This window comes from Meles meles, chromosome X (assembly GCF_922984935.1).
Source record: "Meles meles chromosome X, mMelMel3.1 paternal haplotype, whole genome shotgun sequence".
Taxonomy (NCBI): domain Eukaryota; kingdom Metazoa; phylum Chordata; class Mammalia; order Carnivora; family Mustelidae; genus Meles; species Meles meles.
The window spans coordinates 119,585,554-119,602,081 of NC_060087.1; the positions used below are offsets into that span (position 1 = coordinate 119,585,554).

The 16,528-nt window shown below is 40.6% G+C and overlaps 1 protein-coding gene across 1 annotated transcript in view; it reads right to left on the reverse strand.

The window, feature by feature from the left end:
- MCF2 (MCF.2 cell line derived transforming sequence) overlaps positions 1-16,528 on the reverse strand; it is a 108,451-nt gene that overhangs the window by 19,264 nt on the left and 72,659 nt on the right. The window contains exons 15-23 of the mRNA XM_045996216.1: positions 15,416-15,453; positions 12,799-12,887; positions 11,569-11,635; positions 10,733-10,848; positions 10,548-10,617; positions 8,655-8,747; positions 4,065-4,157; positions 2,926-3,051; positions 2,066-2,287 (exon numbers count right to left, since the gene is read on the reverse strand). Of these exons, the coding sequence (XP_045852172.1) occupies positions 2,066-2,287; positions 2,926-3,051; positions 4,065-4,157; positions 8,655-8,747; positions 10,548-10,617; positions 10,733-10,848; positions 11,569-11,635; positions 12,799-12,887; positions 15,416-15,453 (914 nt within the window). The remainder of the gene's footprint in view (positions 1-2,065; positions 2,288-2,925; positions 3,052-4,064; positions 4,158-8,654; positions 8,748-10,547; positions 10,618-10,732; positions 10,849-11,568; positions 11,636-12,798; positions 12,888-15,415; positions 15,454-16,528) is intronic.

The following is a 16,528-nucleotide window of genomic DNA, read 5'->3' on the forward strand; positions in this document are numbered from 1 at the left end:
TGTGCTTTAGAAACATTCTGCTGCCCATCATTGTGACAAATTAAAGCGAAAAAAAGAAAAGAAAGAAAGAAAATCAGTACACACCAGAGATACTACATCAGGTATTGACTAGGTCACCCCACAAGTACAAAGTTAACCAAGTGCATCTGGGTCCAGCTTGCCTATGGAGATCACGTCTCTTCCCCAGAAACAGACATGTAGACACCAAGAATCCAACGCCCGGCTGAGGTCAACTATAAAATCTTCGTTCTCGGTCAGTGTTTATTAGAGACATAAAATAGACCAATGGAGATTTGGGGGACAGGGAGGTGGGTTGCTAATAGCAGAGAAGCAACTGGGCATTGGTTGTCAAAACAACAAGTTTTAAGGAAACTGTCAAGTTAGTAAGCAAGTGGACGGTAGGAAGAAGTCTGAGACATAACTCTGGGCAGGAACTTTGTTACGAACAGCATGGGACTGTTGACCTTCTGGGGAGAATCCCAAGCAGGGCCTGCTTATCTGGTTGACCCCTGACACAGCACCCCAGGACACACTGCTTGTCCTCTTCATCACAGCGAAAGAACGTGGTCAGAAAACATGACTCCAGTGATAGTGGTCAGGGAAGGGAGGTCATGGTTTTCTCTATGTTCCAGTTTTTCTATAACCAATACTGTTTTGCTTTTACACTTTATTTTTTCAAAGATTTTATTTGAAGGTCATCTCTACACCTAACGTGGGGCTCAAACTCACAACCCTGAGGTCAAGAGCCACACCCCTCACTGACAGAGCCAGCCAGGTGCCCCCAGATTGAAACTGAAATTTCCAATTGAAAACTTGAAAGATAAAATTAACTCAGTGTAAAAAATGTCAAGGAGCGCCTGGGTGGCTCAGTGGGTTAAAGCCTCTGCCTTCGGCTCAGGTCATGATCCCAGGGTCCTGGGATCGAGCCCCACATTGGGCTCTCTGCTCCCCAGGGAGCCTGCTTCCTCCTCTCTCTCTGCCTGTCTCTCTGCCTACTTGTGATTTCTCTCTGTCAAATAAATAAAATATTTTTTAAAAATGTCAAGTTCGCCGACTACAGGCTTGTATGAAGTGGACTGCCGGTGACTCCCTCAAACAGCGCTGACCTCATTTTAATACCAATCTAGTAGGAGGACAAAACTAGTATTGGGACAAAAGTTTGGGTTGTAGGAGAGAAGTCACAGGAAGGAAGAAGATGTGGACAGGACTCAGCTGTAGGTGGCTTTGGACACCCAGGAGGAGAAGAGCTGAAGAACGAAGAAGCGATACGAAAAGAAAAGTGGGACTATGCTAAGCACAGTCGCCCGCTTTCAAACTGCATGGAGGAAAAAAAAAAAAGAAAAAGTTCCTCATGTGTCCCGTACAGTAAAGGCTCCCTACAACCAAGACCATCAACTCTACCCAGCACCACTGGTAAGAGAGCACTCATGAGAGAACCTTGGTCAGCTCCCACAGCTCAATACCGTGCTCTGCACTGGGGTACTCGGGAGCCACCTTGGAGAGCGCCTGGGATTGGAGTGACAGAGGAAAGGAAGGAGGTAAGGCTCTGCTCTCCCTCACTCTTATTTCAGAAGTTCTGTGTTACCGGATTCTAACCCAAGACCTCTAGGTGAGCTTTTGTGGGCTGGAGGTGGATGAAGCAGGTGAAGGGGGGTCCCAGGGTACACATTTCCAGTTAGAAACACGTAAGTCCTGGAGATGGGATGTACGGCACGGTGACTGTCGCTAACCATACTCCACCGCACACTGGAAAGTTGCTAGGACAGTACAACTGAAAAAGTTGCCACAAGAAAAAATAACTCTATGTGTGGTGATGCATGTTAACTTGACTTACTGTGGGGATCGTTTTGTGACATATACAAATACCTCCTCATTATACTGCACGCCTGAAATGAACCCAGTATTGTAGGTCAATGATACCTGAATAAAAAGATTTCATTTAAGAAAAGGAGTGCACAACTGAAGTATAAAACCCACTCATCTCACTTGCAAAGGTGTACCAACTTTTATATTTATACATATATATATGAAATAATATTACGTTATACAATTTAAATTGTCTTACTTTCAAACAGTGCTTAAAACTGTATGATGGATATCTATCAGAGCCTTCTCCGCTTTCAACACGCCTCTTACAAAAAACGATGGCTTTTTCATACAAGAAGAGATGCCGCTGCATTGGTTTGAATCTAGCAAAATCCTTCATTTTTGTAGCGCCTTTCTTGTGTCCAGTCCAAACACTGAATGCGCCCTGCATAATCATCTTGCCCAGGTCATTTAAGTTTCCCTACGAAGGAGAATCAACATGCATCAGTACAAGGCACAGCTCGGTTCACACCTCTGCCATAGGCGTGACACTGCTTAGCTTGAGCCACTAAAACCCTGAAACACAACTTGCACAGGTTTTAAAATTCTATTCCCCATAACTGACTACATTAACACATGCCTTGTGTCACACAGGTACAAAAGTCCAGCGCGAGCAAGAGACAGAAGAGACCTCCACGTGGACGTCTTTCAACTAGGGTAGCTCCCCCATCTTCTCAATCCTGACTGGCGACTGACGGCTGCAAGACCAAGCACCCCCACCAGGCGGAGCTTACATTAAAGACTTGATTTGTTGTTGTTGTGTTTTTTTCCTCCACATTTATCTTGGACTAGGGCAAGCAGCAATCCTGGGACAATGCATCTCCTTAGAAGACCCCAACAGTTCCTTCAAGCAGGCTATCCCAAGGTTGGACTTGGGGGTAGGCTTCTAAGGACAAGGGGGAGATCACAAATCCATTGGCTGCTGATCTCAATAACACTGCTGACATTTGGATCTCCATTTTTCTGCCCTTTTTATTTCTCACTTGGTTCCAGGAGCCAAAGAAAGAGATCTTTACATGCTTACCCCCCAAACCACAATACTCATTAAAATTTACTCACAACATAGCCATTTATTGCGATCTGATGCATAGAGTCATTAACTGACTTCAGCAAATCCAGCATCGTGTCCAGTGCCTCCTTTAACTGTTCAAACCCTCGGCAGCCTTTGCTATATTTCAGCAGCTCCTGTAATTAGAAGTCAAGAATTAAACTTGATATAGGCAGATATTAATAGCTGGAGAAAACAAATACAGTTTTCGCTGGCATGCTTTCAAGGAGGAATCCAAAGACGATGTCATTTTTTGAGCAATATCTTTCATTTGCTACTTGTCACATTAATACTCTATTTTAAAAACCATGTCAAGGGGCACCTGTGTGGCTCAGTGGGTTAAAGCCTCTGCCTTCGGCTCAGGTCATGATCTCAGGGTCCTGGGATGGAGCCCCCACGTCTGGCTCTCTGCTCAGTGGGGAGCCTGCTTCCCTTTCTCTCTCTGCCTGCCTCTCTACCTACTTGTGATCTCTGTCTGTCAAATAAATAAATAAATAAAATCTTTAAAAAAATAAAAACTCTGTCAAAATTTGGGAAGAAATGGAATAGTGCCTAAATGGTATCAAGTAAAGGGCACTCAGTGCTCTTGGAGCTGCAGAAAAGGAGCTATTGGGAAACACTATAGATTGATTTTTAAAACAATCACACTTTTTTGGCCCTCCAAATGCAACAATTTGTTTTCTTCATTTTCCATACGCCACAGAACACTGTGAACATATATTATAAAATATGCTCGTGGTACTTATATATAACGTGGTATTTCAGGAACCCTGTCACAGGACACAAGGGGTGTGCCATCTGGAGTTTTCATGGAGAAGGCATGCGTGAAATGCAGTCACAAACTTTAAGAAATATTTGTTTAGTTCTTAACGATCAGGAAAGTTCTGCATTTGTTATGCCTACATCAATGTAACTTGTGTGGCTAATTAAATAGCTAAAAAGACTCTAGAGATTCTCTGTTTCTATCTAGGCATTGGTCACTTGACTCGCCACAGTGACGCAAGGAGGCATACTGTTAACTCCAGCCTTCCCACTCACCAAGCCTCCCTGCGCCTCATGCTTCCTCACTAGCCACTTCCTTTTTAACATATTTGCCACATCTGACCCACACAAGGAAGTAAAGAAAGAAAGAAATGCTTCACATAATTACCTTTAACAGTAACTGATACTTAGTGATTCGTTGCACGGGTTTGAGTAAATAGGAATCCAGACCAAGTCTGTGTTTTAGTTTTCGTTGACATTCCTGTCATTAAAATATAATTATCAGTACATTTAATCAAGACATGTACCTGTGAAAATGCCAAGTGTTCGCACATGAAACCCCATGCACACAGATTTCTTACATCTCGAGGAGATTCTACTAGAAAAGCTGCTGTTACATACCACATGGAAATTCTAAGCGGCCATAAATATTAAAAAAAAAAAACTATTGTAAACATTATTTCAAGGATTTGAGAGGTAGAAAATGCTAAAATTTCAAATGCAAATCCATTTTACATAAAATGCACTCTGATGTGGAATGCTTGAAAGATGAGAAAACAATGAACATGACCAACAAAACATAACTAAAAGTATAGTGAAGAAAATTAACAAAAGCTCAGCTTCACAGGCCAAGGCTCAGAAAAGAAACAGGTTGTACCAAATAGAAGTCAAACTGGGTATGAGAGGGAGGTCTTTTTTTTTTTTTTTAATATCATGAGAAAAATACAGCCCTCATCAACCGGTGCTATAGTTCATCTGATTATTGGCTCACTGCCATGATAAATGTAAGGGTCATGACTTTGGGTCCTGGGAATGCTGTAGGGTCCGTAACCACAGCAAGATGGGGCCATTTAGGATGAAATGTGCATTTAAGAAGTACAGAATGCAGGGGAGGGGAGGCGAACCATAAGAGACTATGGACTCTGAAAAACAACCTGAGGGTTTTGAAGGGTCAGGGGTGGGAGGTTGGGGGAACAGGTGGTGGGTAATAGGGAGGGCACGTTTTGCATGGAGCACTGGGTGTTGTGCAAAAACAATGAATACTGTTACGCTGAAAAAAATAAATAAAACGAAAAAAAAAAAAAGAAGTACAGAATGCAAAGGGAGTGGGGAAGGATATACATGTGTTAAGATCTGGGACCTGCTTCTGGGTATGGATAAAACCCAATATACCATCTAATTCAAACAGTTAGGGGGCCCTGGGATGGCTCTGGATCTGGGGAATATGAGTTCGAGCCCCACGTTGTGTGCAGAGATTACTTAAAAAAATAGTATCTTTAAAAACAACTCAAACAATTAGCAACTTACGGTTAAATGCAATGGACTGATACATGCATTTAGCTCTACTCACTCATGAAGCCCAACTAAAATGATTTTTAGAAGTCATTTTTACAAGACAAAACCCAAAGTTACAAAGATGGGAGAGGAAAAACTATCAATCGAATATGGAAACTGAAAAACAAACTGACAGGTGGTAAGTAAGGGAGCACACGAGAGAAGACGACTCTCAAGATGGCAGAGGGAAACCCTAAGGAACAAGTAACTCAATTTCCCCTTTGACTCCACAGAGTCCAGAATTACAGACATCAAGTACCCCTGAAAGTGGGAGATGAAGGTGTGTTTGAAAGTCTGTTTAAGAGGTAGATACTGGGAGAGGGGCAGTGTGCGGAGATAAAAAAGAAGTAAGTCGAAACTAACGAGGGTTGGTGAGAGTGTGGAGCAATCAGGATCCTCATACACTGGTGGAAGGGATGTAAAATGGTGCAGCAACTTTGGAAAAGAATCCAACCCTTCTTTAAAAAGCTACAGAGAGTTACCAAATGACCTAGCAATTTCATGCCTGGGTATATGGCCAAGAGAAATGAAAATATATGGCCACAGAAAGAACTTGTACACAAGAGGTGGAAAAGAACCAAATCACCATCAGTTGATGAATGGGTACATAGAATGTTAAATACCCATATGAAGAACTGAAACAGGCTACAATGTGGATGAACTACAAAAAACTGATGCTACACGAAAACAGTGAAACACAAAAAATCACATATTTTGATTCCATTTATAGGAAAGTTCAGAACAGGCAAATCTCAAAAGACAGAAAGTAGCTTACTACTTGTAAGGGTTGGAGGAATGTTGGGGGTGATTACGAAAAGGTATGGGCGGGTTTTTCGTGGAGTATGAAATCGTTCTTTAACCCACTGAGCCACCCAGGTGCCCCGGTATGAAATTGTTCTGAAACTGACTGTGGCAGTTTAAGAGAGAGTTTAAGTAGTTCTACTGTATTGCACATTTGAAGAGGGCGAATTGTATGGTATTTTAATTACATCTTAATAAAGCTGTTACAAAAAAAATAAATGGGCATACAAGTTTTTTGAAAAAGGGAAAGAAAGGGGGCACCTGGGTGGCTCAGTCAGTTAAGCTTTCAGCTCTTCATTTCAACTCAGGTCCTGATCCAGGGTCATGGGATCAAGTCCCAGGAGAGGCTCCATGCTCAGTATGGTGTCTGCTGGAGATTCTCTCTCTCTCTCTCTCTCTCTCTCTCTTTCCCTCTGTACCTCCCCCCACTCATACTCTATCAATAAATAATCTTTATAAAATCTTTAAAATGGCAAATTTAAAAAAAAAAGGAGAGAAGGCTCTCAGAGAGCCATGCTACTATGCACAATTGGGTGCCTGCCTTTCCTGCTGGACAGCAGAAGAATGGATGTGTATCTGAAAAGAGTAAAACAGAAGGCCTTTGAGCTAGGGAATACCAGGTCCAGCTGAAGACAGAGTACCATACTGGATACAACTGAATGCAAAGAGATTGCTTGAATATTTATGAGACAAGTCACTCAACAGTGAAAACCATGGTCAAATAATCCATATGTGCACAGGATACTTCCAATGAGCTTTTCATTCTAGTGCTTACTCTTAAGTGGACAAACAGGTATCACTAGACATTTGAGGAAAGTATCTGATATGAGTGACAGGAACAAAATGAAGATAAAGAAAACACAAAAGCAATCTAAAGACAAGAAATTGTGCAAGCAAGAAAAAGTGATTTTCAGAAGGAAATTCTATTATCATTATCCTCATATAGATGAGTGAAGATACTGAATTCACAAAGCAAAAATAGGGTTCTATTGGAAGGAACAGTGAGAGAATAAAAAATGGTAGAGCTTCTCTAAAACTAAAAACTTAATGGCAGAAACAAAACCCTCATTAAAAGAACTGAAAGACAAATTCCAGAAAAGAGAGCAAGATACAGAGCCAGAAAATAGTGAGAAAATATTAGAGAATTAAAGGGCTGGTTGAGGATATCAAACATCTGTACAACAGAAATTCCAGAAAGAGAAAATAGAAAAAAATTGTGCTGAGAAAAAAAAATCCAAGTAAATATAGACAAGAGTTTGCAAATTCAAAGGGATCACCACAAGACTGACATGATGGATGAAAATAGTGCCAACATCATGGCACAGAACTGTGAAATTTCAGAACCCCAAGGGTAAAAATGTTCCCATAAGCTTTCAGACAGAGGACAAAAGTAGGTAACACACAAAGGATCAAAAACCAAAATGGCATCAGATTTCTTAAGGGCAACAATGGAAGCCAGAAGACAATGTAGGAAATACCTTCAAAATTCTGAGGAAAATTTTTTCTTACATTGAATTCTATACCCAGCCAAGCTAGCAATCAAGTATTAGGGTAAACTTCTGTACACATGCAAGCCCTGAAAACTTTTACCTACCAGGCACACTTTCTCAGCAAAACTACTAGTGAAACAAGGAAAGTGAGTGAAACAAGGAAAAAATATGGCACTTGGAAACAGGAGAGCCTATCCCTAAAGTTATATTCATCAAGATCCCAGGTTGACAGCTACACAACAGGCCTAGTGAGTCTCAATGAGCTGATCAGAAAAGTTCAGGAGAGATTAATTCAAAATGAAATTCAGAGAACAGAGAGTATGTTCAATGCACTAAGAAGAGATTTATGTAACTCTCAAACCTAGGAGAGGTTAGGGTAAAATAGGGGAAAGTATCTAAAAAATTAAGTGAAGGGCGCCTGGGTGGCTCAGTGAGTTAGGCACCCAACTCTTGATTTCAGCTCAGATCATGATCTCAGGGTTGTGAGATCGAGCCCCATGTCGGGTCCATGCTCACTGGGGCGTCTGCTTCTTTCCCTCTGCCCCTCCCCCTGCTCATGCAGGCACGCGCTCTCTCTCTTTCTCTCCCTCTCTCAAGTAAATAAACCTTTAAAAACAAATAAATAGATAAAATTCTAAAAAAATTAAAAAATAAAAAATTAGATGAGTACAAATGACAATTCCAAGAAAAACAAAAGGGCTAGAAAAGCAACCATCTTATACCACACGATTCATCTGAGCATAGGAATTACAGTCTTAATTTAACACCGTATATTCACATGACGAGACTTCTAGCCATATGGGATGTGTTGGAGGAAAAGAAGCGTGTGTGTGTATCCGGTGGTGAGGCAAGGGCAGTGAAGAGGGCTGAAGCAGCAATATCAATATGTTTTTTTGGCAACATGGAGGCAAATACCAAAGGAAGTAGCTAAAAGAACTGTAAGTGATTACCTCTGAGAAGCAGCATATGTCTATGAGCACGTGAGTCTGTGTGTGCATGTGCGTGTTTGGCAGCAGGGTCAAACTATTCTTTGATCTGTAGGATATATATAACTTGAGTAGAAAATGAATTTATAAGAAATATCCCAGTATCTTCCAGAAGGGGCACATCCAATACCTGAAAAATTACTATACCTGGAAAAAGGCGCATTCTGAATACTTCTTCCAAATTGCCTCTGATCTGGGTTTGTTCTGACAGTATTTTGCATACATCTGAAAATCGTCTTTCTGTGACAAAAAGTAAATTCAAATATATTACCAATTTGTGAACATGTACTTTTCTTATCAAGAAAGGCTGAGCAAGAATGAGTGGGGCCAAGCATTCTAGGAAATGTGGCTTAAAGGGCCCACCACACTGACAGCTGGCCGGGAGCCCTCTCTGTATCCCAAGAAAAGCACACCCACCGGACTGAATAGAGGGACACATCATTATCCCAGTAATTTCATGACTTTCACTTACCAAGTCTCAGAGAGAGAAAAGCCTTCTCGGACTGAACTAGAAAAACAGACGCGTTTTTCTCCTAAGTATGAGCTAATAGGGTACAAATAAACATGCTCTTTCCATGCTCTTAGTCTCTCCGTTCCCTAGTGAACGAAGATGGAGCTAACTTCCGAGGTCCTTGGTTCATCACTGGGATATCATCATCGTATTAGAACCCCACTAGGCATCTTCCCTTTCTATTCTCTCTGCTTGGAATCACCTCTCTCTGACCCTCATCTAACGGGCTACCTCCTACTCACTCTTTAACATCCTTCTCATGAGTCATCTCTTCTCGAAAGCCTTCATTTATACCTCCCATCTACGTAAGATACCCCTCTTCTTGGCTCCTACAGGATCCTTCGTATATCCTTAATATAGCACAACTCACACTGAATACAATAATTTTTCCCCCTTTCTCTATGGGAATAGCCTTGGTCTTGCTATCCACATTGCCTAGCACAGTGCTAGGTGTCTAGCAAGGGTTCAGTAGAAGGATGCTGAATGAATGAACGTATCGATAGGCATTCATTACACCAACGCTGGTTGCCAATAACTCTGTTCACCTTAGGAGAGATACAAAGATATATATAAAGAGTTTTTCATCTAGTTGGAGACAGAATTCACAAATGTGTATAAAAATGCCCATCAATGTAAAATCCCCAATGAGTAGCACAGGCACTAAGTACTACACAAGTCCAAAGAAAAGAGACTTAGACGAAGTGTTGCTTATAGAAGTCAGGGAAGAATCTAGCTATCAATCAAATGTGTTTGAAGTTAGAATATATTGAGAAACATAACGACAAATAGTTTTTTCTTAACCTTATCATATTCTGATTCCATTAACACTCTCTGGGATAAGATATCTATTTGGAAGCTTTCAGTGATCACCATTATCAAACTGACTCTCAGATCAAGAGGGAACTGATTTTCCTGGAAGAGGAGGAAGTAGATAAGCAGAGAATAGTCTAAGGAAAAATGCTAATGGAGGAGAGGTATGATTACAAAGCCTGGGAAGTCAATTGTGATAAGCATTCTCTTGAGACATGGAGAAATGAGCCTCCCACAATGATCTCCTAGAATAAAAAGAACAGACAGCCCTCTATTTCACAAAGTTCCTGGGACCGATAACCCGGTGTCTGAAGGCTAGACTACTTTGGAGTCCAAGACTCTACAAGTATTCAAGGGGAATGCCAAGGCATCTCTGAGGCTAAAACTTAACCAAAGCAAGAATGGTCATGTGAGGGTAATTCCAAGTCTCACATGTTCCCAGCCAGGATGGTCCCTGGACTCACAAGACCAGCCAGAGGTTAGTGGTCACAAGCTGAGGCACGGAAGACAACAGCCATTCGCTCTGGATACTTCCCTGCACCAGCTTCTGTTACAAAACTTGGTCTAACATTAAATGCTTGCTGGAGTGATGTGTCTGTCCTCCAAAAACAAAGACATAAAAAAACAAGACCCACTGTGTCTCTAAGTCTGGTCCTATAAAATGAGCTGCTACTTTAGTGACCCATATTTATATATTTTTAAAATAACAATTAACAAACCCTTTCCAGGAAACAAGGTCCCACTCTTTCTGGAGCGTCGATGCAATTTTCCAGACTGTTCAAGAAAATGCTGTGAAAATTTCAGAGGAAAAAAAATGATATAATTTTATGCGAAATGTAATAAATTTGTCAATAGCCTTTAAATAATATGATGAAAAAGAAAATTCCATTCAGCAATTACATACTTGTTATGGAATTCATATATTTCGGCCATATTTCCAAAGAGAACATCCTTTTTACTTCTCAGGAGAGGTGGCATAAGATCAAACATCTCAGGATTATCCATCTCCGCTCTATAGCCCTACCCAAAATAAATACATTTATTAGTTGAGAAATGTTCACATTAACATTTGTTTGAGTCACCAAAGATACAGATACAGCAGAATGTATCAGGGCTGAGTGGGTGAAGCTGTTGGTAACTTTAACAATCAAATTTTCCAGTACCCAAAGTTATCCATTGTAAAAATTTCTTTCTTTCTTTTTTTTTTTTTTAAGAAAGCAAGACAAGGACATCATTGTTTGCCACTTAACGGGGTAGAATAAAGTGACTCTCTGGCCTTGAGGGAAGCTTATAGTGTAGGAAACAAAATGGAAACCAAGCATGAAAAATTATATTATAGGTCAGTAACCTCTCCTTAAACTGGCAATACGTGTTTAGGTTTTTCAGACCAAATTAATATTTTGACATTTGTATCAAATGACTGTTTTACTCCTACTTTTAGTTCTTTACATCACCATCTCTAACTAGCACCCTGGGAATAATTATAACAATCTGCTGGATCCTTAAGAAAACTGCTTATCTCTTCTGTACTAAAGTGTGGGTCCCACGATTGTCACTACTGAGGGAGAATCTGACCATGCACATTTCCCACACACGCAGCCTCAAACAGTGGGAGAAGTACGCACTGCTGGCGTGTGACAGTCAAGGAGGCAGACAGCACCGGAAGGCTCAACAGCTCTTACTGAATGTAGCGGGAGAACATTCGCACAGAGATGGGAAAATACCATTTGAGTCGCTTACCAACAGAACAGTAAACAGCTCGCGGACATACACCCTCTCTGTCTGTATCAGTTCGTTCAGGACGTGGCTAAAGTGAAAAGACAGTATTTAGCAGTTATTTTGTTGCTTTAGAATTGTATTATGATCTCTCAGTCTTTCTCCTTACAAACTGTAAGGTAAAAATCGTTAATGCGTGGCAACCATCAATGGTTCTGGTTTTACCATCAAAATACGAAACTAATTGTATGGTTTCTAGAATAAGTAACACCCACAAGACTCTTTAAAATACATTTAGAGGAAAGGAAAGGGGGCTCAGGGCTTATTTTTACATGAGAAAAAAATAACCCACTTTATTTCTATCTCACAAAGCTTATGAATCAATTTACTGGGCCCCTGGGTGGTTCAGTCAGTTAAGTGTCCGACTCTTGGTTTTACCTCAGGTCATGATCTTAGGCTTGTGGGATCGAGCCCCGCCTCGGGTTCTGCGTTCAGTGGGGAGTCAGCTTGAGAGTCTTTCCCCTCCTCCTTCTTCTTCTCCTTTCTCCCCCACCACCACTCTCACTCTCTCTCAAATAAATAGATCTTTATTTTTTAAAATTTGGGGGGTTTTTTCCTTCTTACCATTGAGTTGTAAGAGTTGTTAAGATTTTATTTATTGATTTATTTATATGAGAGAGAAAGAGCACAAGAGGGGGAAGAGGCAGAGGGAGAGAGAGAATCTCAAGCAGACTCCATGCTGAGCGTGGAGCCTGACTTGGTTCTTGATCTCACAACCCTGAGATCATGACCTGAGCCAAAATCATGAGTCAGTCACTTAACCGACTGAGCTGTTCCGGTGCTCCCAGATAAAATCTTAAGGAAAAAAAGGTGAATATTCTATGTCTAGCATAGTAACATAATTTTATAAAAGTGAACAAAATAATGATTATTGTCACCATCTATAAAATATCACTATATATCTACATAACCCTTGCAGTTTTTGAAACATCATCTCATTCACTTTTACCTCTTTTAGAAAAGAGGAAATAAAGATTCTGGAAAACTCTAGCTAATTTTCAAGTCACACAAACAGAGCATAGGTTAGCCAGGCCTAATTCTAGGACTTCTGACACCTCATCTAGTGCTCTTTTCATCAACATAACAGAACCCCGTTTTGTGATTCAAAATCCAAGCACATTTGCCTTCAACACTGAATCACAGATTCCTACTGGTAGATGTGTATATGAGAGTATATCAATAAAGAAAAGATACTTCTGTAAAACATCCAAGGTATTGTCATTGTCCAAACTGGAAGGTTGACCAGAACTTCTCTTCTCCCGACCATCATGCACCACTTCAATCTGAAATGATGAAAGTAAGTTAAATTAGCATCTACGTATGTATAGATCTTCTTGAAGAAAATCAAGCTCAAATTAAGTTTTCTCTAGGTCCTGTGTAGATAAACTTGAAAACACTAGGATTATTTTTATCAGGAATAACTTTGATACGTATTGGTATAAAAAAATTATTTGAGTTGCCAAAGAGGACAGATTTAGGATACTAATTAGGACTTGTTTTATACATGGGGTGCTTGGGTCTCTCTGCTGGTTAAGCATCCGACTCTTGATTTTGGCTCAGGTCCTGATCTCAGGGTTGTGGGATTAGGATTCTCTCTCCCTCTGCCTCTCCCACCACCTTTTCCCAGCCCCCACTCCTGCTCTAAGAAAACAACTGTATTTTCCACATTAAATAATGTCTCATTTACTTGGCACTTTGGCGAAGTGAGGTTAATTGATAAAAAGTTGAGTTTCCAAATAACTAAAGTTTATTCCTTGAAGAAGGAAAAAAAACAGCTTTTTAGCCTTAATGATTTTTGATGGAAACTTCCTGGAAATATTACATGAATCCTTGAGTTCTTTAACCAAGGATACACAAATCACTGACTGTCCCTCTAATAATTCAGTGGTACCATCAGGAACGTGAATGATGTGATAAAAACTGATGATCCACTCCAGGGCTGATAACATGTGGGTAACTGTCTATTCTTTCACAAAATGGCTGTAACCTGTTGATCTCTGTCTCTGCTCTCTGCCACATGTCAGTTTTTGCTACAAGTGACTTCCCCAACCCTAAACCACTGTCTTATTTTGAAGACTCTACAGGACTTGGACTTGCTGAGTGAGCGAACTACATGAGATTTGTGGCGGGTTAATTGTTCTTCAGAAGCCTAGAAGTATCTTCCAGGGATCCTGGCTGAATTTGGACTTTTGAGCCTGCAAAATGTCTGAACTCCAAGCAAATGCAGCATTACTTGGTAACAAGTAGAATCCAAAGTGAAGCATGAGATCTGCCAGCTAAAAAGCATTTGCACAAAACATTACAAACACGCGTGGAAAGGAACAAACATTTACTGACTATTTCCTAGATACTGTGCAGGCACAGTTGTAGGACTTAATGTGAATCACTGAATCCAATCTTCCCAGCAACTTGGCAAGCTATGGCATACTTATCCTAATTTTGCATATAGGAAAACCGAGGCTCAGAAAGGTTTAGCAACTGGGCCACGGTCCCATACCTAGTTAAATGACAAAACAGGGTCAAGCCCATGGTGTGCCACGATGATGCTCCCTCTTTAAGACCATGCTTTGATTCGTTCTACCTGAATGTACTGTTATCATTTTAATACTATAACTAAGACTGATAATGCTGCGTACTTTACTCATCAGATAGGTATGCATCCCTTCCTCCTAACAGGTTTCTGAAATTCAGGTTTGGAAAGTTTCAAAACATACATTTATACTTTTAAATGCCTTGCCAAAGGATTGCGCAAATTGACTCGAATTGGAAGAAGCGCATTTTGGAACTCCGTTCACTAGCTAGTAATCTCACCAAGAAAATGTACAGAGCCACAGCCTCCTACTTTTCCCCTGAGATATGTAAATGAATAAAGCCCCATAGAGGAAGGTTAGGGTGTCATGAGCGGAAACGGGAACCGAAAGACCCCGTAAGACTGTGGAATTTGGTCTTCAGCCTGTTTCCTTCTTGAAAACAGGAGTTGTGGCTGTACACTGTGCTAACCAGACCACTCACTAGCCTGCTCATAACGGTATACAACATGTGGGATGCTAACACATGCCATGCTTCATTCGAAATACTTCCCAAGTATTATTTTATGCTTACGTGACCTCTACGATGAGAGCGTTCTGTTATTATACCCATTCTATAGACAAGGAAATGGAATTCCTTATGGGGTAATGGAGTTACCCCAGGTTATATGTAACTGACAGAGTTGGGATTAAAAGGCAGGTAGTCTCTACCAGTGCTTATACTGCCTCTTGGAGATCCATGTTCTTGTCCTTATTTACCATCAAGAAGACACAAGACAAACGTAGGGCCCTACGGTTATGATGGCCTCATACTCTCTGCAGATACCAGAATGACCTGGACAACTGACAAGGAGACTTACATCAATGCACAAACAAGCAGATGTCCTTTTTTGAGCCCAGTGCATGGACCATTAGAACCTGTCCTTTGTCCATGCTTCATACTTATAGGAATGTAATCAGTTATGAAAGGAATCTTCTTTTGTAGAAAGGCGCAATAATTTAAGTTTATTGAGGTGGGGTGCGGGAAAGAGAAGCTGGCACTTATAGATATTTTACAGAAATTAATTCCGAACTCAAGCCAAGACTTGAGAAACTGCTCATACACCTGGGGATGTGCCAGAACTGCAATTAGACACAATGCAGCAGCAGCTTTCTCTTTTAGATGAAATAGGCTTCCGAACGTGCAATATTGGTTTAGCAAACTAAAAATATAGTTTAAGCCTCCATACCAATTCTGAAACCACAGCAATAAAGCCAGTTTTGAATTAATTAGTGGTATTTACTTTTAAGTTGCTCTGATTTTGTCTCCAAATCTTCTTTCCTGGTAGAAAAATATGAAAGAGAAATTTCAATCCAGAATTAAAATCAACACTTTTAATTAAAACGCATGCATGTTTATTCAATAGAGAGCTACGAATATTCTGACATATTTATGTTAGTATTTTTAAATCACACCATACAAAACAGTTGACTGGTTAGATTCATCTACATGATTTCAATTTCTTATTTAGAATCACTTTGCTATACCTTCACTAATTCTCTGACTCATCGAACATCCACGTGATTGCCGAGCAAGCAGGAAGGTAAGTGCTAGTGTTACGTAATTATTTGCAGATTTAATGTTCATTTGCACACATAAGCATTTAATCAGAATGTAGCTCACTGCCTAACGGTATCAAAAAGAGTTTGGAAAAACATCTGAATTTAACTAATAACTACATGCCCGGCAGCTCTAAGCCCTACACACCCATTTTGGTTTTTAATCCTCAAAGCAACCCTAACAGATACGTACTATTTCTATCTTCATTTCTTAGATAAGTAAGGTTAGTATCTTGTCCAGGAAGCAGAGGTAGTGTTCCGTAGAGTCTACTGTCAGAATACGTGCTTCTAACAACTACATAAAACAACTCGGAAGCATATTAAAATGCTAAAACGAAACAACTGCATCAAAATTCCAAGCTTTAATCTTTCTATTCTACCATGTCATCTCTCCCTTTCCTTTTTGAAAACATGTTGAAAGTGAAGTTCTCTGTATTTTTTAAAGTTTATTTATTTGTTTTTAGTTATCTCGACACCCAGCGCGGGGCTCGAACTTATGACCTGAGATCAAGAGTTGCACGCTCTTCCAACTGAGCCAGCCAGGTGCCCCTCCTTTTCTTTGTTTCAACTTTCCATTGTGTTTACAATGGGTGAGTCCCCGTAGTATTGAGCAAGGAGTCCAGATGATTCCACAAACCCCAGAGCATGGTCCAGTGCAAGACCAGGTCGTTCGTGTTCCTTATTTTTGGTGCTGCTAGAGGCTGCCACCCACACAGGCTACAGGGGTCTCTTCTCCCTATGGAAGAAATACACTTTGCACCCTCCCCTCCTTGGCAGGAACCACTGCAAGGTATGCT